Source organism: Dermacentor andersoni, chromosome 1, assembly GCF_023375885.2.
Source record: "Dermacentor andersoni chromosome 1, qqDerAnde1_hic_scaffold, whole genome shotgun sequence".
NCBI lineage: Eukaryota > Metazoa > Arthropoda > Arachnida > Ixodida > Ixodidae > Dermacentor > Dermacentor andersoni.
In genome coordinates this window covers 325726568-325751199 of record NC_092814.1, presented here as the reverse complement: position 1 = coordinate 325751199, position 24632 = coordinate 325726568, and the positions used below count along the sequence as shown (strand labels likewise).

Genomic DNA, 24632 nt, shown 5'->3' with positions numbered 1-24632 from the left:
ATTATCCGCCCAATACGTGCAGCTGGGCATGCCAAGTAGCCAATCGTGCAAAGTCATCCCGCTTATCATTGCGCGAGAAAACTAGTACGCGGAATCTCGGCTGCACATCGTGTAGTGTGCATGAAAGTTGTGTGAATTTCTCACTAATGCCGAGCTATGAGCTCGAGCAAGTCGATTACGCACCACTGGCACACATCAGTTTGATATAACTTAAGGGTAACAAGTGTTTTCTTTCCGCAGTCCGCGCTTTCATTACGGCTCGGTAACGTAGTGCGAGCTCGTAACAAAAGGACTTACAACAAATTCGCGAACACTGAGAAATCATTCTCCTTTACCCGCAAATGTGGGAATGCTGGTTAGGGGAGAAATACCTCTGCCCGCAGCTGTAGGCTATCTGCAACGCAGCTTCCATCAAGTGACACGCTCTCGTGTTTACTGACCTTCTACAACTTTTATAGCACAACGGCTCACTGGATGAATTCTCTGCTACAGAAAACGAGTCATCATGAATCTGTCACAGAGGCACGCGAGGAAGAAAAAAGAAATAAAAAACGCTTCAGCGCAGCTGGTCGAGAAATGAAAAGGCAGCCTATTCTATTTCTTTTTTCTCGAGTCACTACTTATGCGCAAAATACTAAACCCAAACGCTCAGTAGACGGAATCGCACGAGACACTGCGAGCTTGTCGCAGGGTCTGGAGTGATTCTGCACGGAAATACTTTCCGTCGAGCAAATACGGTAAAACGCCACAGGCAGCGGATTACAATACGGTTGATAAGGCACAGCGGTAGAGCTGACAAGGCGAATTCTCTATTGCAATATGTGCGGAAGTATGTACCACTGGTCTTATGAGTATGAGCAGTTAAGTAATTTCTAATTCCAAGCAAGGAACAGTGATTTTCCATCGCTCGTGCAATGAAAAGTCACTGCATAGGAACTGAGGCAACCTGAACGGTCGTCAACATAACATTTGCCTGCATGAAATGCAGGTCTGTGCGCATCGTACCTGAGAAACATGGCGTTCCCCTGGAGCTCCGACAGTACGTCATCCATGCTCTTCTGCTTGGTAACAAGGGGCCTGCCAGAGCCCCGAGCAAAACGTTCCGTCATTTTGACGACTTCAGATGACTGTCGCACCGTCGCTCACAGAAAAGATAGCTCCTCTCGCGAAGTAGTGCTATCCGCAACGACGGAAGGACGACCGACGAGCTTCCCAACGTCTCCTTCACTCTGGGTGAGCACAGTTTTCACATTGGCCACAGTCCAAACCGCGGGCCTTCGTCTCTACACATATCACAACACCGACACGAAAGCACGTCCACAAGGGTCAGGGGGATTCGGTGTCGCGACGCACCTCATCAAGTGCCGACTCGCTGATCTTAACAAGTGTACACCGCAACAAATCGTAACATGCAGCGCACGAACAGATAAAGTCGGTGGCGCAGGACGACGTCTGCGAACTGAACAAGGAAGTCAGGCAACGGTAGCTTCAACAGCAGCCTGGCCCGGAATTATGAAGTAGTGGGCAGGAGCCACGCAGGCTAGCAAGCATCGTAACGAGACAAGGTTTCTGCGGTTCAATTCAACGTGGCGCGGTTGTTTCGGTGGCCGCTCTTAAGCCGCTCCCAGGCTGCGCGCGCCGTCATCCCGAACCGACGGGCCGATCACCGGCAGATTCCGGAACCCCCGTCGCACCGGCAGCAGGAAGCCTCGCCCTCGTCGGAGGCGCGCTCTTGTCGGAAGAGTCCGGCATTCCTCGCGCAGGGCGCACACACTGGGGTCAGGGGTCGAACGCGAAAGCCGATCCCAGCGGTCAGCAGCCGCCCCGGCCCAAGTTTCGCGAGAGCTTCTCTTCCCACTCTCTGTGGCTCCCTTCCTCCTCTGGCAACGCAGTTCGAGGCTGTTGTTGTTTGTCGTTTCGTTCCGGATGCCCCTCACTCCTTGAAGAGCAGGAGCAATGGCAGCGGCAGCAGCAACTGGCGCGGGTGAAAAGCGAGCTTGCGTAACCGAAGCCACCACCCGGGTACGCCGCGCCTCGCGATCGCTCCTTTCGGTCCCGCGCGCGAGTGAAAAGCCTCCCTTGTACGTGGTCAGTAGAGCCGGCCTAAATGCGATCGCCGATTGGACCGTCCCGTTGTCTCCGAACAATGAAAGTAAACAGGTCGAAGAATTGGTTTTCAATTCAACGAAATGTGATGGCCGGAGAAAAAAAAAATACCTCGGAGACGTCGAGCCTCAATGTACAGCAACCGAAAAACGGGCAAGAAAAACCACACTTGGTCCGCTTAATGCTATCATTGACAGTCAAAGAGAAGCCTCCTTTGATATAAATATATAAAAGAGAAGCCTCCTTTGATATAAATATATAATATAAAGGACAATGCGACAACAAACAAGATATAGCAAACAAGCAAATGTTCAATACAAGGTGGACGCAAAGGGCTACAAATATGAATCCTTCCTAGTTCACCTGGATCATACGTCGCTGCCAGAAACCTAACACCGCCATTCGCTTGCTATTCGGGCATGAGTCACAGCTCCAACAGTTGGCTTGTGCCGCCGACACGCCGGCATCGCTTGTCGTCCGCGCTGTGATAGCAAGCGATGTGACAAACAGACGGAGCGCTGCAGGGAACGATAGCACAACTGAAATAGGGGACCAACGGCGACACCACGTTAGGCCCGTGGTTCACTGGGAATACGGGCAGGAAGGTAGTGTCATTCGCAGCAGCGATGCCGTTACAGGGCAGCAGAAAGCAGCAACAAATCGGAGAGAGCCTTTTGCGGCGCAGGCGACTGAGAAAGACACACTCCGCTAACCACCGACCCAAACAGCAACAATGACGAGAGAAAAACAGTGAAGAAAGGAGTTTGGATGGATGCCACTCGTTCTACCAAAAACTACCCAAGACAGAAACTAACCAGTTCGTGTACATTGGTGCCTGCGTCGAGAAACACGGACGGCGCGCGCGTACTGTCAGCTCTCGCTTTGGCTCCCGTCACGTAGGAAGCAAAAGCTGAGCGAAAAGCACAACGCAAAGCGTCAAGGCAAGAAAACACGCACACAATGCGCCAGGTATAATAACGGTGCCTCGTATTCTTTTTTACCCGAGTGCTAAGCGCGGACCCTGCTGGCGACAGAGAAGACAATGCAAGAAAGAAGGCCGGCTGACCGCACTCAAGTGCTCACGGAAAAGTTTCTTCCTCAACGCGGCCCAACTCTTGCTTGCGAGTCACGGCGTTTATTCAGAAAAGGCGGCAGTGAGAGAACGGTATAACGTGCAAGCGAAAGACGAGCACCGGCCTCCAACTTGTCCCTTCTTTGCTCAGAACACGCGGTGAAGAAAGAGTGGAAATGGCGAGGTGGGGCCGTAACAAAAGACCTCTTTCTTTCCTTCGTGACCTGAGGCGACCACGCAATCTTTTGTTTCAAAAACAGCTTGGGCTCCAGCTATAGCCCTCGTGTAACTCAGGCAAGTGCACGATCCGGCGTCAAACGTGTTACGCAAATGCGAAACATTATGATGCTCCGCACACTGTGACAAGAAAGTTTCGAACAGACAGTTCACCTTCTGATTAATTGTATTTCGAGCACCCCTCACTTTCATTCGCTTTCGTTTGAATGAACGTGACTGCCAACGACATTAGACAAGTTGACCTCTACTCCGGCAAGCGTAATTAACTAATTATTCAGACAAATCATTGACTTCCAAAACATCTTGGCTCAGAACCAAAATCCACAGTTCAAGCTCCGTACACTGAAAACAGAAGACGAAGTACAGATGGACAAAGCTTGGAAGACAGCAAGTAAACCTCAAATAGTTACCAAAACCTGCGCATCCCGAGCTTTCAACAATGAAACGGAGGAAAGTCCACACAGAAAACCAGAACGCTAGAAAACAAACAAATAATAAACAACGTGGCCGTTAACCACAGGCCTGCTGTCGGTGCACGTTGAGCTGGTTTCCGCGAACAAAGCCGGTCAACGCGAATACACACTTTCACGTACAGGTCACGCCGGCACAATAATCGCGCACACACAAGTACAGACGGGCACAGGCGTAAACAAACGGGGGCAAGTAGACTCCGACTCGTCGCCGAATGACGGACTTCAAAGGCACCGCTTAAAAGAGTACATCGTCACATCGAGTACACCGCGCGGTGGACAAACCACCACCGCCGGCGCCGCCACAACAAAACACCACCACTTAGCGGAACCTCCGCTACAGCCAGCGCACGACTCCTCGCCTGGCGAAAACCGAAAAACGTGCGAGCGCGGGCAGCCCACTGCGCACGCGCACAGCGCTTGATGGCGCTGCTGGCGACGGCGTCGCCTAGCGTCGGACTCGAGAAGCTCGTTCAAGCGAAAAAACCGACAACCACCGCCGCCCCTGCTGCCGACAACTGCCGCGCGTCGCTCAACCGACGCTCGCTCGTCGTGCACGCCCAAAGCTCGCAGCTGGTGTCTCGTTCTCGCGCGACGTAAAAATGAACGCCGCAGGCTAGGAAACAAAACAAAAAATATGCACACACAGCCTGTCCAGCGCGATCAATACGCCGCTCTCTAGGAAAGGTGACAAAGGCGCGCTCTGAGAGCTCAACACTTTCGGGCACGAAATTTGGCCCTATAGATTGGACGGAGTGCGCAAAATAAAAAAGTAAAAATCAAAACAAAGAAGAAACGTGAAAGCGGACCCTGATTTCTCCATTCTTAAGGCGACGTGGATTGTATGTAAAGTGATATCGGTCGCTTTGCCGTATCCCCCTACCATATGTGAAGCTCATCGTACGTGCGCATATATCCTGCATGTGATGGACTTAAGTCGCCGGTACGTGTGCAGTAATATATATTGTTTTGTTTTTTTCACTTCCGTTAGTGATGGGCAAACGAATGTACAAATACCAACGACACAAACGAACAAAAGAGAACAAGCACTCGACGATATACGTGAAAAACGTATGCGAGAGTAGTGAGGCGCCAAGTATAAGAATGAATGGCTGCTTTGAGTTGTCGTTTTGGAGCGCTCCAGCAGTATTACAAATATTATGGAAGGCGCAACTGAAGCCTTGTTACAAGAACGGGCGCATTTTATTTGAATAACTGGGCCTCGTTACCTCGATTCACTGGAGCCCGCTGGAAGTAAAGCGTATATGCTATCTTACACGGCCTCTGTGGCTTTGTCGAACTGCTTAAAAGAATCGAAAATCCCACATGTATGTACAGCCTTACAAGCATCACCCGCGTAATCAAATAAGAAAAAAATCAATAAAGGAAAAAGAAAACGTTTAAGAGAATTTGAGAAGTGGTCGATGGAAGGAGGTTATAAAGGCTTGTAGATTTTTAATATTTATTTTTGCTTTTTCTGTCAGGTGAACGCATTTTCTCCAGTGGAGCGGCAGCTATACATGGCGTCCTTGATGAAGTGCATTCAAACTTCCCTAGCATAGCGAATGAATATAGTCTCAACTAGTCACGTTGGGATGGCCCAACGCGTATAGAAGACCGTTTCTTCGTCCGACATCGCTCTTCGCCAAGCCAAAGAACCCAAGGGCACACATTCTCCCTGCAGCTACAAGGCATTATATGGTGATTGTAGTGTTAATGACAGTTCCGATGCCGGTGCTATATATATATATATATATATATATATATATATATATATATATATATATATGTATATATATATATATATATCCTTGTATTGAAAATATGTATATATACCTTGTGTGAAAATAAGGAAATCCCGGTCAAGTGATAGATACTGCCAATGGACCAAGTTAGCAAGTGTCTGGCCCGCACGCTGTCACGCTATGGGCTCTGAAAAGGAGGACTGGGACAGAAGCCGACCGCATCTCGCGGCTTGTCTGGCGGCACCAAGGATCATCCAGTTAATGCACAGCGAGGTCGCTCGAATGCAATTAAGCACTTAAGTGTCTGGATGCAACCTTGCGACTGCTGGTGAAAGAAGGCGTGTGCTTTTGGGGGGACTTGTATTAGCTCAGTGTTTATGATGCTCATAATCTTACATAACTGAGCGGATCGCGAACACAGTCGGTAGTGACCACCTTCGGTCAGTTAGATCGACTCAAATACCAGTGATAGAGGCTCGTGGTGCGCCAGATTCACCACCACACACGGCTCTGGTCTGAATTGAGGGGGGACTTCGCGTGTTTCTGAAGGTCCGTGCCTCATAACGACAGTTCCAATGGATATTTTCTTCTGTCCTTGCTACTCCTTTATTTCGTTATTCTTTTTCTTTTTGCGACTCGTAGGAGAGGAGCAGCTGAAGTACGTAAGACCTCTTCTTGTAAGCGCTCTATTTACGACCGAAAGAAAGAAGAAAGAAAACGCTGCCTGTATAGAATAATAGCGAACAGATGTTGCAACAGAGACAAGCGTGAAAGGACTATGGCTGTCAGAGATATCTGTGTACATTCCATGCAGACGGATACATCATGTGACGCTGAGAGGGCATCGACTGCTTTCTACGCATATTATGCACATTAATGCATAGTAAAGGCTAGTTGAAGTTTGGCGTTTGGGCCCTATGTGCATCTTGGTGTGTGTCGTCTGAGTGTGGTCGCACTAAATCATGTTCCACAATGTTCTCTACTCCTCAACGTTTCCGTAATCGTACTTGACACTTTCTCCTCAAGGAACCACTTGTTTCCATACTAAAGCTTCATCTATGATGGCCCCTTCTAAAAGTGATAATATATCATGGTCTTCCTTTGTGATGAAGAATGACGTTGCGTATTGACGTAATGTAAATAGAGAAACACAGGCCTCGGGGGCCGGCAGAGGCACGAGTGGTAACGTTAAGAGCTATGATGGCAACGTTATATAGTTACCAGATATGAGCCATCAAACAAAACCTTTGAAAAACAACTGCGCTATCAATTCGGGCTCTCTTTCCCCGTGCGCCTAGCTCATATATATATATATATATATATATATATATATATATATATATATATATATATATATATATATATATATATATATATATATATATATATATATATATATATATATACTTGCTTTGTAAACGCCATGTTTCTGAACCTGGTTTCCTTACTCCACGAAGTTTCCTCCACGATCATGCATCAAACGCTTTGTGATGTCTGCGTTTGCGCTGATAGTGAATAACCGGGTAGAAGCAGTGACTGAGGTTTAAAGACACAATGGCGGCTGGCCTCCATGCGAATGACACGAGACAAAAGTCGGAATTACTGGGAAACTGAAAATGTGCACCTTAAAAGGGACAAAAAAAAGTACTTACCACAAAAATAACTGTGGAGTCAGGCTTAAGGTTCCAAAGAGCTGCACCTTGGCTATGGCAGACATTTTATGTGCAACAATGCGAGAAGTATCATTCAGATATATTTCTATTCTGGTTGATCTCACATAGCTCCCTCTATTCGTACGCTCTCTTCTATTAAAAAAATATCGGCGCAACCATAGAACCGGAGTTTCTTCCACCTGCATTGTTGGTAATATCTCCATGCAGTGCATCATCATCACCAGCAGCAGCAGCAGCCTGGTTACGCCCACTGCAGGGCAAAGGCCTCTCCCATACTTCTCCAACTACCCCGGTCATGTGCTAATTGTGGCCATGTTGTCCCTGCAAACTTCTTAATCTCAACCGCGCACCTAACTTTCTGCCGCCTCCTGCTACGCTTCCGTTCCCTTGGAATCCAGTCCGTAACTCTTAATGACCATCGGTTATCTTCCCTCCTCATTACATGTCCTGCCCATGCCCATTTTTTTTTCTTGATTTCTTTTTGTTCTCTAAACTTCCGGAGTCCCCTCTCACCCCGATCACTGCTCAAGATGATCGCGAGTAATTTTTTTTCGACTTCAGTGCCTCAGCAGTAACACACAGAGGTGATGTTTAAATTTTGCTTGTAAGTGATTGTTACGGTCTTCAATACTTCGCAATAAGAGGACAATGTACGAAAAGATCACGCTTCTTGATGTTTAACGTGAACTGAGTTGTCAGATGACTCTTCTCTCGGACGGAAGCAAAGCTCGGATACTGCCCTCATTTCAAGATGCACATATCGGGCAGATTCAACGTTCCTGAGAAATACATAGTTCTCCGCAAGTTCAAACCGTGGCTGCTTCGCGAAACCCAGGGAATCGGGACTCACGCTGTCATACAGGGTTACACTGTACTTAGTGGGGCGTATCCAGGTTCTCATTTTCCTTCCTCTTTCTCAGAAAAAGGGGCGGAGAGAAGCGCAACGGCGGAGGAAGAGTCACGCAACACGAGAAACGCACATCATGAGTTGTCGTACGGAGGCTGCACCACCAGCTGATCACCTCGTCCCCAAGCCGCCCATTTTACGCGCACATACAAGCTCACGAAGTAATAATACCAGAGCCATTTAGTACGGATATTAAAGGACTCGGTCTGGTAACGCGATTGCAGTTTAACATCCCTGAGAAAGCAGGGGACACCCACATTCCACTGACGCTAATAGCCGAGATAGAGGCGTCTTGGAAAACGCGCGAACAGCCGACGCTACGCCGCATACCTGCTGCGTATCTGCCACACACCTGCCGTATGCACGCCACGCCACCGGCTGGTATACAGCGCAGCACTGTGCATCGCGTGCACTCAAATTTCGGCGGCAAATCGGGGCTATGACCCGCGACTGTACCGGCCCCGAGGAGAAAACACGGCGCAGGAAGAAGAGGTGCTCAGCGAAAGGGTGTACAGTGGACGTGGCGAGGAGAAACGGCGCGGTTCGGGAGGAGCGCAGGGCGGAGGCCGCAGGAACGTCGCGCTGTCAGCCCGTGTGTGGGGCGCACCGAGGGAGAGCCCATCTTTTATGCATTCGGCGCCGAGGCATCGCACGGTGGCGGCCAGGCTGCCGTGCGGTGATGGAAGGCCGCACTCTGCGCGCCGGGGCCCCGGATATGTGTGCCTCCATATTCGGCGTAGACCAGCGCGCATATCTGGCGCTCCGTATAGTTAGTTGCGCGCAGCGACGTCGAACTGCATCGAGCCGAGCGCGAGGTGCGTTCGACGTAGTATGCATACGACCCAGTACACGCGCACGCGCGACGAGACGCGAAGCCCCGCGGTCTTCGCGCAGGCCGGCCGGCTTCTTTTCTCTTTCTCGTACACGCAAAGCCAGTTAGCGCGCCACGACTTCCGTGTAATAGCAGTGTGTGGCACAGCAGCAGGATGCTTAGGAGGTTGCCGCTATTTATAAGCTTAAGGCGCGACCGCGTTTGAAACCCCGCGTTTGCCATATATCGGATCGAATCTCCTTGAGGCCTCGATCGAGCTGCACGTAACTGCACTGAGGTGAAATATGGTCCGCCTGCCTTTGTGTGTGTTTGTGTGTGTGTGTGTGTGTGTGGGTGCGTTCTTCTGTTGCACAAATTTCGAGTCAGGTTAGTCTTACGCGGAGGTTGATGGACGAACGATGCGTAAAAAAAAAAAAAAAAGAGGAACGAAAGAAGGAAAAACGGATTTAATAGGCTGACATGTCTACATAACAAAGCCAACACCAAACAATAGAAAAAGTCACAAAAGAGGAACATTCCTCGAGGAACAAGCCGCGCCTGCGTTCCCATCCACGCCGACAACATCCCCAAGAATGAGGCAGTGTTCCGAGGCATTCAGTGTCGAACAAACTGGTACATTCTTACCGAAACGATTCACGATCGAAAATGTGCTGCAGTGCAAATGGAGTAGATCGATATTGCTGGGTGCACTCGAATACGAAAGACACTACGCAGGTGCACGAAAGAAGCGCGAACTGTTACGAAATCTTAATTTAATGGAGTAGGGGACGAACGTGGCTTAACTGGCACCAGAATCAGGCACCATTTTTTTACTTGGCATTCGACTACAAACTGCCTCTGTTTTAGAAGTCATCGCGGTAATCTGAGGCATAACTAACGAAGCTTTTTGTTCGTAAGTGCTGTTTGTCATTGGACCGTCCGCCTTCGTTGACTGAATACAGGGTGATCATTTTTGAGTTTCACGGAATCTTTAAAGATCGCCTGTGGCAGATAGCATAATTCTTGTCGTTGAGCTGGATAATTCGAAGAGGCGGACATTACTAGCACGATAAATTGAAACACATGTTCAACTAATAAGCAAGAATTGACTAATTACCGGCTCAATTAATTATTTTACGGCACATAATGCAAACCACGAATTGTAGCCTGTGAGCTTGCAAGACGCGTCCACATAAAACGAATTTCCAGGATTGCACCAGTTTCGAGATATTATTTTCCAAAGTATGAGACGATATACATAGGTTTTCCAGCTACTTTCGTACTGAAATGCATAGAAGAGCGTTTTGGTAAAAAAGTAAGTGGACCAACAGTGCATTTTTACGGCCATATTGATGGCGCATATTTCCAAACTGGGGTCTTGAAATTCATTCGAAATTAATACGCCCGGTAAGCCCACAGGCTAAAATTCGCAAATTTTAATATGTGCCGTAAAGTAATTAATTAGGAATTAGTGAGTTTCTGTTAATTCGTTGAGTATGTGTTTCTATTTTTCGGTTAAGTAATGTCCGCCTCTATGCACAATCCAGCTCAAGGATTAGAATTATGGTACCTGCAACAGGCGATTTTTAAAAATTCCAAAAAGAGTTAAGAATGATCTCCCTGTATGTCCGACATCACGATTTGCCGGCATTTGCCTTATCTTATTATTTTTTTGTTTGTGTTGTTCAGCAACGAAAGTAAATCACAATAAGTAGCTCTCACATTTCGTAGGACGTTGTTACCCATATATTGAACACACTTATAAAGAAAATGATAATATGCTGCTCCAATAATAAAGATTTTCAACCCACATGCTCGCTTTTTTAAATTTCTAATAAATATTCGCTCACGTACATTAATGTATGAATTCGCAACCTTTATCCATGTCTGTTCAGCATCAAAATTAGAACGCGATAGCAGCTACCATTTGCAGTGGAGAAGATGATTGATTGATTAATAACTGCAAACAACGAACAAAATTTTTGCGGGCGCCGGGCAGTGAGCGAAGTAACCTTCAGACAGGACAACGAGTTGACATTCACAGTAGGGTTTCTTGCTTGCAAAAGGCACCATACGAACGCGTCCTGAAGAGAAGCCCGGCTGTGGACAAATAATAATAATAATAATAATAATAATAATAATAATAATAATAATAATAATAATAATAATAATAATAATAATAATAACAATAATAATAATAATGTAACAGTTGGCTGAACGTACCCTCCTCAAGAGGAATTTCATATTAATCTGACCGTACACCATAACACGAACCACCGGTGTGATACACATCGATCATTTGGCTTAATATAGATTCAGATCGATGCCTACTTTTTATTTAATAAAGCTGCCACACTTCGCAGATTTCCGTATGTTTCATATTACTTACTTATTCAGATAGCTTCAGTCAACTTTTCTTTTTGCCGTAGCTGTGAAGCCTCGTGGCGTTACAATATTTCGTGCACACTCCTCCGCTTTATATCTTTATTCACCGAAGCTCTTCAAATCTGCCTTTGCTCATTATCACTGCGGCCGTCAGTATTAGTGACAAAATAGTATTGGCCTCACCGTCTTCCTCAATACTCATCAAAGCCCTTGTCAGTATATAGTTTGCTGCATCCTAACGTAGAGAAATCATCAAAACTGTGGCAGCAGCGGTGAGGCATTACAAAGTTCCGTCTTCACGAACGGCTAAGCGACCTCTCACAGCGAGGTTCTCGTTGCAAGACGAGAGCGGTCTTTTTTTATAGCTTATAATTTACAATTAGATTCTCGGTGATACGATTGCCGGGGGAGAGATTGGACTTAACCCTGTTTCCTCAAACTGCATGGGGGAGCAAAAACAATCAGGTTTGACCTGAGAACAGAGAACCGTATAAATCAAAAGGCACGCAGCTTCAACTACATTATATTCTAGCCCCCATGCATTCTATGCAGCTATAGAAGGCATTTCAACGAGTTAATTTCCTATAACGCTGTCTGTCCGTTCGTCCGTCCCTCCGTCCCTCCGTTCGTCCAGCCAGCCAGCCAGCCAGCCAGCCAGCCAGCCAGCCAGCCAGCCAGCCAGTCAATCAATCAGTCAACCAGCCAGTCAGTAAGTCATACATTCATATTACGGTAGCGGCCGGTCGACCAATCGGTCGGTCCGTCATTCATTCATTCATTCATTACCGACCGACTGACCAATTGATCGATTGAGTGACCATCATCAGCCATTGACTGAGTGACCAACTGATTTATTAACTGATTCACCGTCATTATCAACCTTACGCCTTAGCATAATGAGCGTCGACTTTCGTTCCCAAGGTGCGGGAGGAATATCAGTTCTGCGCATCCGGACCGCCGACTGCGTAGGAGCTCATCCGTTCGAAAGTCAAATTCCTGAACCTTTACGTAAAGGAGCCCCGCTATCGAAACCAACGGCGTGCGCACGCGGTGACGTTGCCGAGAGGCACGTATTTATTTATCGGGTGCACACGAACTTTTCCTCCGCGGTGTGTTTTCGCGCAGTCTCACACCACGCAATTTCCGTCCCGGAGCTTTCCGTGCATCAACTCATCATGCTTCGCTTACGCCGACGTCGGGCTACGTGGCCAGAAATAAACCGAAAAAAAAAAATATATATATATATATATGTATATATATATATATATATATAGTTCTTCCTTCCTCCAACCACGTGTAAAGATCATAACACGGCGAACGTCTACATTTGCATCGCACTTCTCCACGCTTTTTTTTTTCTTTTTTTCGTTTTACGTCTTTAATGGCGTGTCACTTGGCTTGACGCATTCGCAGCACAGAGGACTACCCGCCTTCCGCGTACGCATATAGATTAACGTATGCGCGCGCCGAGCCCCTAGCCGACGCGAGAAGTGGTACCACCGGTGCGTTACGTTCACGTCGTGCACGTAAACACTCACACAGGCAAGCGGGCACTCGCGCACGGTCTCGAAGCTGCGCGGAGAAGCGACGCCCCGACGCATGACGCGCGCTCCGGAGACGCGCCCTGTCCGAGCGCGCGGACGGCATTGCGCGCCCGCGGTCCTGTCGGAGGCTCGCTCAAGTAAGCAGATGCGCAACCGATCAGTTCCGAGTGAGCGAGCCGGCGCGCCGGGCGTTAGATACACACAGGCGTGCGCGGATCGAGGCGGCCGGGCGGTGCCTGCCTTCCGTGCGGAGCGGGGAAATTTTTTCTGGACGCCCCATTTTGCCGCTTCGCTGCGCGCACGTATAGGCGAGGACCCGGCCGCTCGGACGGAGGCTGCATGTGCCCCGGTGAATCATGAAAATACACCGGCAAGCTACGTTTTGGTTGGAGAGACTGAACGGTCGTATGACAGCATCGCATTTCTGACCCCTTTTTGTTCCCGCGGGCTCTAGTCAGACACACACTTAAATGCTCGTTTCGGGCGAGTGTTCAAAAAAGAATATAAAAGAAAGAAAGAAATGGTAAATGCAGCGCACTTCCCGGGACTCTGACCGCCATTGAACAACGCCTGCGGACAGAAAGGGAAATCTCAGAGCCTTGGAAAGGCCCGGGAAACGCCGGCAACCTGTCGCACTTTTAGGATTTTCGCAAAACGAGGTAGTGAAAAGAACACGCGCGCGGTTGAGGCTTCAGCGTCTGCGGCGCCGCACCTACCGACTTCTAACCTCACGGCTTGTCAGCGATATGTCAGTATAGCGGGTACGGCCTTTAGTTAAGCGCCTTCCGAAGCTGACAAGTGAAATGCCAAAGTACCACTACCGAATGCTTTGGAAACTGTGGGTTGTGCTCGCAACATTTAAACCTTGTGTGGCAAGGGACCACGGATATTATTAAGTTTCGATTGCCTAAGTTCGTCCTTAGAGTGATTATGGTAACCAATACTTGATTAGTTCTCCATATTTGACCTTCCGTGCAGTGAGGATGTCGCGCTAGTTTTCGTGCGTCCGTGCAAACCAGGGTCTCTACATGCATCGACGCGCTACGCGATGTTCTTTATACAAATTCGTTTTACGTGAGGCCTGTTAGCACAGCATTTTGCTGGTATTGCTGGTTGGAATCACTGCAGTGAGATTTAGCGTGTCCGAAAGTCGGGAGTACTCCGGTCGCGGCGAATGCATCTCGACGCACCCGCCATACTATATAATACCCACACGCCGATTTATTGCCAGACGTTTCCACGCTCTGAAGCGCCCTGTATAGTTCGGCGTAGTTTCAATTTGCACAGCGGCAGTCATCAATACCCCGACTATCTGGTCACGGAGAGAAGGCATCTCTCCGCGACTTCCCTCGCCATTCAGTTTTCCATTCCTGCAGGCTGCACAGCCAACGACTAAACACGGACCCGCATCGGCGACCGTGAGCGCGGATTTACTTCCTTTCGCCGAAAGACGGAGGGGGGGGGGGGGGGGGGGGGAGGCGTCAGCGCCTTCTCCAGCGAGCCCGGGTCTAACCGCGAACGGAAGAGGAGGCGTGTGGAATGCACGCGCGAGCGAGCGTGGAGCAAGGGCAACGCAAGTTCAAGAACCGCTCTGCGAGGCCCTGTTTGTTTCTCTTGGATCGGCGCGCGGGCTCTCGGTCGGGCCGGGCCGGTATACTCCCAGCTCGTACGCGCCGACACAAGAAGTTCCTCCGTCACGAGCGGCGGTGTCGAAGGTCCCCTTCCCAGCTATGTATGTGTACGCTGCACTTCAACGCGGGAACACCGCCAAGCAAAGTTCTACGCGGCACGATGTTATGCCTCGGAATGAAAACAAGACCGTCTACTTGTTCTGGGCCGCGCTCGCGTCTCGGGAGGGGTTCGCGCCAGGGACACGAGCACCGCGGTCAGCGCGGAGCGAACGATTCGTTAGCCCGCCTGTATACGAGCTCGCAGTCGGAACATGTACCCTGAACAACTTTCTTTTTTTTTTTTAAATCACGGGAGTGGCGATCGTGGCTTGGCTCCACTGCATGAATGTTGGCCGGCTATTATATCTATAGTATATATATATATATATATATATATATATATATATATATATATATATATATATATATATATATATATATACACAATAAATGCAATTTCATCAACATCCAGGAAGAACGTCGAACCATGGCCATGGTGGACCCGCGATAGACACGGCCGTATAACTGCTGCAGGGTGAAATTACGTGGTTGTCTCCTTTCGTGTGAAACGAATATCGACGTCATCTGCAGCACTGTCCGATCGAAATGCGACAAACGCGGACCACGGGTGAAGATGCGTCAACTTCGAGCTCTGTAGCTGAACGCGTAGTTTGGACACTACAGTGTCCGCAACAACATTCAGCCGAAAGGTGCCAGCAACGCTCGTGCTGCCAAATAAAGAGCGAAGAAGTTAAATATCTCGACAAAATCCGCCGCAGATCTTCCTGGGACCCGAAAGACAGCAATAACGTTATCGCCATTGAAGTCGGTTCTTATTACCAACTCGTGTGCTACGACAATGAAAAGCCCATTTTTGTTTAATTACTATGTATGTATGTATGTATGTATGTATGTATGTATGTATGTATGTATGTATGTATGTATGTATGTATGTATGTATGTATGTATGTATGTATGTATGTATGTATGTATGTATGTATGTATGTATGTATGTATGTATGTATGTATGTTATGAGCGTCCCCTTTGGAACGGGGCGGTGGGTTGCGCCACCAAGCTCTTGCTATTATACTGCCTAATGTCATATGAACTCCCACAACCAAATTTTCTGATCCCCTATTGCGAAATTTGCTTTTGTACGTCTCCGTTTTCTGTCGTTTCTCTACTTTTCTTCCACCAATCTTCCAATCGCCTCTTACTAGTCTCTATTGCGGACATGTTTGCTTTTCTACTGCTCCCGCTGAACCCAAGGGCTTCAAGGAGGCCAGTGGTGTCTAAATCGACCGCTGGGTAGACGTCTTCACATTCTAATAAAACATTCTCCACAGTTTCCCTAGCTTTACCGCAGGAAGCACATGCTTCTTCTTCCTTCTTATATCTCGCTTTATAAGTGCGTGTTCTAAGGCATCCCGATCTCGCTTCGAAAAGTAATGAGCTTCCCTTTGAGTTATCATAAATTGTTTCTGTCTTGATTTCGTTTTTCCTCTTAATTAGTTACTCATGGCAGGTTTCTTTTCCATTGCCGCAACCCATGAGATTATCTCAGCCTCTGACTTACCGCTTGACGCTCTTTGCTGCTGTGTTGCTCACCATACGTGCCGCATACTTGCTGGTAAGCTTCCTAGTTCTTTTCCTCCACTGTGAATCAATGTTTTTCCTGTAGAGATGCCTGGGGGAACACTCTCCCAGCCCATTCACTTTCTTCCATATTCCTCAGTCGTTCTTCATAATCAATTTTACTGCAAGCTTCCAGCACTTCAAAACTAGTCCAGCCCATATCACCCTGCACAGCTTCATTTGTAGTCTTCCCGTGAGCGCCCAATGCGAGGCGTCCCACTGACCTTTGGTTCCCATCGAGTCCTGATTGTACCCCTGATTTAAAACAAACAACCGCATTTCCAAAAGTAAGTCCTGGAACCATTACACCTTTCCACACACCCCGGAGCACCGCGTACCTATATTGTATCCCTATAGCGTTCTGTGGTTCCTTATGGCTGCATTTCTCTTCCCCTTCACTGTTATTGTTTTTTCCTGCATTTCCATATATCTATTGCCTTCGTTTATCCATATAACAAGGTATTTATATTCTCTTACCCGAGGTATTTCCTGGTCCTGTATTGCCAGTGTCTGTTCGCTGTTTTCATTGAATACCATAACACCTGATTTTCTACCACTAAATTTCAAGCCTAAATCTTTGCCTTCCTGTCCACAGATATTAGCCAGACGTTGCAAATCACTTTGCTTGTTAGCTAGCAACACAATGTCGTCCGCATAAAATAAACCTGGAAGCTGCTGCTCTACTACTGTACCCGCCTGTTTGTATAAGAGATTAAACCCGATATTACTTCATTCTAGCGCCTTCTCCATCCTCACCACGTACATCATAAACAGCAGCAGGGATAAAGGGCACCCCTACCTATGTCCCTTGTTGATATCAACTTTCTCCTCGCTCCTCATCCTTTCCCATTCTGCCCAAAACAGCGCCACCATGTGCGTGGACGAAGTACAACAGTCTCCTCGCGTTTCCTATGACACAAATCCGCTTTTATTTGCCTAAATACAGAGATTAAAATGCAAAATCGTGGTCTGGCATACTGACACGGCATCCTTGATTTTCATGTCATTTCGCACATACAAAACGCGCTTCGTGGATGTTTTTCGTCGTCTGTGACGACACCACGGCCTATACACCAAATTAGCGTCCATTTGTTTTTTTAAAGCTGACGTCAAGAAGATGTAAATGAGCCAGCCGCTTACACAGAGTCCTGCATGCATGTGACTTCATGCGCAGGACGTATATTTTATGTGATAGTTTCCGACTTAAGGCTTAAAAGGATTGAAGGGCAATGTGCAATATAATATACAAGGGGCAAATACGGAGAATACATTCACGCGAAGCGCGACACTATCGATCCTCAGTGCAAAGAAATTGCGAGCAAGAAAAAAAAAAAGCAATAATGAACAAATAATGTTCAGCCTTAAAGAGAACGAAAGTGCTGCAGCCATTTCTGGCGAATTCGAGGTCGATTCGCTTTCCGTCTACGCAATCAAACCGCGCCTTCTTTAGTGGTCGACAGCAGCCATCTCAGGCGGCGAAAGCGGGGGCGTAAAAAAAAGCGCAGGTCCAATGATGTCCCCGTAGCAAATCACGACAACGGTCTTCGCGCGGAGAACTGAGGAAAAAAAAAAACGAAAAAGAAAAAAGAAAGCATCGCGTCACCGGGCAGCAAGACTGCTACAGCCCAGGCACGCGCGGCTACTCGCCTCATCTCACAAAGTACGTCGTCGTCAGCGGTATTTTCAGGTCACTTCATTTTCTTTCGCGCAATCGAATAAAATGGGACGGAAAGACGCGGTGCCTCGCCGAGAGAGTGGCTTTCCATGCAACAGTTCGCCCTCTCGCCACAGCGATGAACCATGCCACGTATACAGCCTTTCGTGCAGCGCGGCGATCGCTCGTGCTCGCCACTGCCATGGCAGGTTTCTTTTTTTTTTTTTTTTTGGCGCGTTGCTTCTCGTCAGTCCCCGTGCTTCCCTCATTTCTGCTCATTAAGTGCGACTCACAATGACGCTGGTCGCACGCAGCCTGCTTCCCCCGGGTGTTAGCCCGAGGACACGGTGAGCGACACGCGGCTCGCGAAATGCAGGGCGTCCCGCCGCAATCTGATTCGCAGCGCATTTTCGTTAGAGCCGATTTGTAGGTGCGCTCATTATCCGCGGCGTTTAATGCGAAATTTATGGACAGGTGCGACGACAGCGACGCGGCGACTGGCGCTTGCACAAGCTTCCTGCTAAGGCCTGAATCCAGTGCTCTGATTCAATGTATACATCGCTGTACAGTTCGGCCTCGGCTATGGCTTTCTTTCTTTCTTTCTTTCTTTCTTTCTTTCTTTCTTTCTTTCTTTCTTTCTTTCCTTCTTTCTTTCTTTCTTTCTTTCTTTCGGCATTTAATGTGGGCGATACAATAGGAGATGTGGAAGGAACATGCTACAAGCATTGGCACTTCGTCAGCACGGGCAAAATGTATGCTGGATCAAATGACAGACACCCACTGGCGAGTTTAGATCGTCCTGCGTCCTTGACTGCAACGACCACGTCAGCCACAGTCACAACACTAATACACATAAAACCGCGCGTTACCAAAGCGTTATACAGCGGCTGTTGCGGGAACAAGCGCGTGTTTAGAGAAACACGCCGTCGCCATGTCGCCTGACTTGACGTATAGCATATATACCAACCTATATATACCACATCAGCATGCTTATATGTCCAGACAGACCGAAGCGTGGCTTCGACAGACGGCTGCTGCTGCTGTTTGCATATTGGCCGAGGTGCCAACGGCATAGAACTTCAAACCAGCCCGTGCGCCGGGATTTGTACTAATGGGCGTAAACGACAAATGCTCCATTCCGCATGACGCATGTTGCTCGTCAAAGCAGCGCGTGAAAAACGCGCGCTCCAGCCAGTGAGCATAACGAACGAAAAGACGATGGCGAAACGCACGTCAGCCTACATGTGCTAAACAGATCCTACAAAAGAAGAAAGAAAATAAAGAAATCGTGCACTTGGACTCTCTCTCTCTCTCTTCTATGTGATATGACGCATATTTGTGGCTTGCACAGTGTGCTCCCGCGATCTCTTTCAGCTGTGTACATAAGTATAGGCACAATGTTCACAGTAAAAATTAGTTGCGAGTAGCGCTCGTCCCGTGCGTCGGTGTCTTCTCTTGTCCCGTGTTGAAACTGGCGCTTAGCAGCATTCATTTACTAGCACGAATAACCAACTATAACCCAGCAACGAAATGTTCACCTCGACTCCTACACTTGCACCGAAATCTCATTGAGGGAGCCGTGAGATATAGTCGGAGGCGCATCGCGAGCTTGGCGCTATTTCGGGGGCCGGACAAACTTGGGTTGACATTTACATTTTCGGACGCCCTCGCGCACTAGCTCCATATTCATGGCATCGGAGCACCGGACAGCGGCGCACGTGCACGTGTCGTTCGTCGTCGCCGCCGCCGCCGCTGCTGGCTTCGTAGCGCGAAAAAAGAGGTGCCCCGCGGGGGAGCCCCTATCAGCCGGAAGAGAAAGTGGCGTTTCCCCTCGAGATTATTTTGCCGCCCCATTAAGGCCGGCCACCCGTTTCGCAGCGCCGGCGTGAGAGCAGCCGGGCACTTCCCAGCTATCAACGCGCGAGCCACCGCCACTTCCGCCATGCTGCGAACAAAGGAAGCGAGGGCGTGCTTGTGTTCCGCGGCGTCAGAGGCCGTATAATAACCAGGAGAAAAGCGGGACGGGAAGAGGGGGGGCGGCTATGGATACGCACGCGCGTCGTATAGTGGTGGTGTATGCGCCCCGACTCGCAACAAGTGTCGCAGGCGCACGCTTCGGTGTAATATAGCCGAAGAGTACCGGCGAATAGGGGGGGTCAGTGTGCTTTACGGAGTGTAACGGTGGCCAATCGGGGATGAACGGTCCTTGGTGTGCACGCAGAGCGGGAGCGGGACCGAATAGCGCCAGCTCGGTACCACTGTTTAAGGACGCCGTCAATCGTACGCTCCTTTCAAAAAAGGTTGGGCGGTGACTTCGCGCTTGCCCTGAGCTAGTTAACAGCGTCGTATACACACGAGGGACGTTCCGAACGTATGTTTCGCCTTTTTTTTTTTAAAAAGAAGATGGTACACCAGGTGAAATAAACAATACCTATAAGAATCCACGCCCGTTGCTGGTTCAACGATGGAAGGAGCGTCAGCGGAGGAGGAATGACGCATGCGCAGAGCGCCGAAGAAGAGAGAGTTGCAGCAGGCCGGCGTGCCCGAGGCTGTTCGTGGAGAAATCACGATGGCACAGACGCGTGCTGACAACGTGGTCGCCAATGGAAGTGCGTGCTGTTATCCGGTATGAATGGGCACCTGTTCCCTGCACTGAAAGCCGCAGTCTCGGGACATCACTTCCAAACCAATGCCGAGGTGGAGCAGGTTGTGCGACAATTCCTTGCATTGCAGGGCACCGAGTGTTACCAGAGTGGTTTCGTAAATCTGATTGCATGCTACGACAAATGTCTCAATGTCGGTGGCGACTATGTGGGAAAATAGTGCAAGGTGTCTAGCTCATGGTGACATGGTGTATCTTTTTTTTTTTTTTTTGCAATAAAGTTTCCGTGTGAACATAAATGACTAAACTTACTTTCAGAACGTCCCTCGTATACTATAAGCTGTGCGGCTGCGTGTGGGTTTCGTGGTCATTGAGGGAATTCGTTCCGTTAATCAACTGCCATGCGACAGCCTGTGAGACTGCGACGCATGTAAAGCAAGCAATATTCATGCACACTCCAGTTTGCGAATCAAAACAAGCAGGAAGCGTGAACTTACTGCTGGTGGAGATTTGGTGCCCCCGTTAAAAGGGCAACAGTCCGGGTTTACTTCTGGCTGCCTTCTTTTATTTTTTTTCTCAGAAGTTCTCTTAGTAACCAACTTCGATTCGTTGCCCATAGAGCTGCCTGCAAACTTCAGTGTGGTGAGGAGAATTCCCATTCTCACCTTTCACAGATCTGCAATGTCAGGAGTGGTGGGACTCCAAGGAAGTGTCTACGAAGTTTCGCGTTATTGTTACAGCCTTGCACACAAAAGCGTTTTCGTATATATATATATATATATATATATATATATATATATATATATATATATATATATATAGTCGTCACGCAAATGTACATAAATAAATGTGTGTGTGTGTGTGATGTACGTTTCGTTACGATGGCCACCGATAGAGACAATGACTGAGTTCATGACTTTGTTTTCAAAATTCTGTGTTACCTCTCTGTCGTGTGCTAAACAACGTCGCCGGTCATCCACCTTCACAGAGTGGTATGGCTTATCGTTTTTCTTTAATAACGTTGCACTGTTTGAGCCACTACTTTTCAATACCGCATATACAGCTTCACTCTGCGCAATTCATGTTTTCTTCTTTCTTTTTTTCTTTTTTGTCTCACTGTATGTACATTGCAGCACTCGCTGGTGCAACTTCCTAGTCCGCTTCCTCGACAAGGAATCTTCGTTCTACAGTCTTATAGAAATATTAATTAAAAAGCCCTCCTTATCCAACTTATGTCATCCGTATGCTTCAGCCTTATCTCAAAATACATCTAAACTTGCGCTTCCCTCATTTCACATGTCCTCCAACCTGTGTCGACCTGCTTTGACTCAATTGTCATTTTCGCATGTGCTCCAAATACTTATCTATCTACAGTTAGAGAGGGGTCAGCGCATAAAAAGAAAAAGAAAAGAAAAATGCGGATGAAGAAGGGACGCGCATATACGTACCGAGTACTGGCTCTGTACAGTCCTGTCTATAATTTCGGAATTAATGAACTAGCGCAAATCAAAGTTTTAGCTACAGTTATTTGGATAGGCTTCGTTCCGGACAAACACCACCTTTCCTAAAGTAAGTCTATAATACTTTTTATCCGCAAGCACCTTCTGACTTTATATTTTATATATATGTTGCGGTATATTCTTGTGTGCGCCAGTGTCGGCAAGTCGCACTTTTTTTTTTGCAGAACACCATAGCGACTCGCGGTGGGTACGACTATACCCCTCGCCCACCCCCTTTCATCGAAAATATAATTTCGTTTTATCCCTGAACGAGCCGGGGAGTCTGCGAGCAGCTGCGCCGCCAAACACATCTGTAAGGCCCCACGGATGACCTAACCTGACCTTCACATGGACGCATTTGTACACACGCATTTAGTGATGTCTAGCTAATCAATCCTATACACCACTTGATCTTGACAACAAAACAGGTCGTCCCTCTAGTTCCCATTTACAAACGCTCTTCATGCGTCTCCTCGCGACCACCGTCATCACAAGCAGCGTTGTCAGCCATTCCAATACGAAAGGCAAACGTTTTTTGTAAAGGTTCCTCCTCCATAGCCGAAAGCAGGGTAGCATCGAGTCGTCGCAGTATACTGGCGAGATGCAAAGGCGGAGCAAACGGTCTGCTCCTTATTTTCGTTTCATTGTCTTACGTCCACAACCCAGTGTAGGGTAGCAAACCGGATGTCTGCTTCGGTTAACCCCCCCTGCCTTCGCTTTTTTTCATCTCTCTCTGCAAACGCTGTTAAGCTCCATGCAGTCTTTCCTCCGAACATATGGCCCATTCCTATATTCGACGTCCAAATGACGGCCGACTGTAACGAACTGATTTGTGGCAATAAATGCAGGGCAGAAAGCCACGAGTTTCACGTACTAGTACCCGCGCAGTGTTAATTCAGTCAAGGCTTTGCAGTTCTAACCGTCTTAAGTTCGTTGAAAGGCAGCGTCGGGGCTATGATCAAGTGGAGGAAGTTATACTGAAAGCTCCACACGCTATATAGACTATGGCCTGCTGACAAAAAGCGCGCAATTCTGAAAATTCCGCTTCCTTACTAAAATTCGGCTACTCACTTCAGCTGCTCATGTGTGGATTACGTTACGTGCTGCATATCAATGTGTCGTCGGAGCTCATACCCACAGGGAAATTCCGTCAACCGTCGCATAATCCCAGGTGCCAGTGCATATGCCCTAAATATGAAGCGTGCCGACGTCAAGTGAGCGGAACGATCCCACTTTCTCTGTTCCCTTCCCCCTCTCTCCCTCCCCCCTCCAATTCTCCGTTCCTAAAGCACACACACAAAAAAAAGCCACACCATCTATATACAGGGTGTTTCAGCGAACACTTTCAAATTGTGTTAAAGGTTGCCTGTGACAGATAACTCAATTCTAGTTTATGAGCCGGTCTACTCGAAGCGGCGGACACTACTTGTACAAAAATTCAAATGCAAAATCGACTAACTAACAAGAATTCACTAATGAACTTTTTAGCTATAATTATCCTATGACCCATATTGCAATTTACAAATTCTAGCAGTGGACGTCGCAAGGTGGAGCCACTTGGAACGAATCCTCAGGACGACACCAGTTTCGAGATATAAATTCCCGAACTTTGCGGAGAAATACATTGGCTTTCCAGTTACTTGTGTGCTTCAGTGCATGAAACGACGTTTTATTAACAAACTAACTGGAACGCCAATGCATTCCTCCGCAAAGTTCGGGAATCTATATCTCGAAACTGGTGTCGTCCTGAGGATTCGTTCCAAGTGGCTCCACCTTGCGACGTCCACTGCTAGAATTTGTAAATTGCAATATGGGCCACAATGTAATTAGTTAAAAAACTTAATGGGTGAATTTCTTTAATTAGTCGATTTTGCATCTCATTTTTTTGTGCAAGTATTGGCCGCCGCTTCGAGTAGACTAGCTCATGAACTAGAATCGTTATATCTGCCACAGGCAACTTTTAAAGATTTTTGAAAGTGTTCGCTGAAACACCTGTATATTTATTTCATGGTGCTGTCGAGGCTCTCATGCGCCCTCACAGCAGAACGTTTAAAAGGCTTTCATGTTTTAGGCAAACGCTGCCCGCCGAGATATACAAAACCGAAACGAACTTATGAAAACGTCATGCGCATAACATGCATTCGGGTGCGTTAATGACTATGTGGAACTTGTAAATGGCTTGAGGAAATCTTATCGTCTAGGTCACATTGAAAAAAGCGTAACAAGCCATTTATTATAAATGAGCTGATGCAATCGTCGCTGTCAAAGCTACGAAACGCTAAGACCTCCTGCTTAGCCGTACACGTATAGCGGAAACAGGTATCGCCCCTCGTACGCCTTCCCTGGAAGCCCAATAGCGAAAGTATAACACGCCCTGAACCCGCCGTGGTTGCTCAGTGGCTATGGTGTTGGGCTGCTGAGCACGAGGTCGCGGGATCGAATCCTGGCCATGGCGGCCGCATTTCGATGGGGGCGAAATGCGAAAACACCCGTGTACTTAGATTTAGGTGCACGTTAAAGGTGGTCGAAATTTCCGGAGTCCCCCACTACGGCGTGACTCATAATCAGAAAGTGGTTATGGCACGTAAAACCCCATAATTTAATTTAATTTTAACACGCCC

At 48.0% G+C, this 24632-nt stretch overlaps 1 protein-coding gene across 4 annotated transcripts in view; it reads right to left on the bottom strand.

Annotated features, from left to right (window-relative positions):
* The window catches only part of LOC126516413 (rap guanine nucleotide exchange factor 2-like), a 635146-nt gene that overhangs the window by 226977 nt on the left and 383537 nt on the right, over positions 1 to 24632 (bottom strand). Inside the window, exon 1 of one of the 4 annotated variants that reach the window (XM_050166527.3) lies at positions 1006 to 4235. The exons of the other annotated variants lie outside the window; for them this stretch is intronic. Coding sequence (XP_050022484.2) covers positions 1006 to 1109 — 104 coding nt within the window. The 5' untranslated portion in view covers positions 1110 to 4235. Of the gene's footprint in view, positions 1 to 1005; positions 4236 to 24632 lie in introns of those variants that run through there. 4 annotated transcript variants of the gene reach the window in all.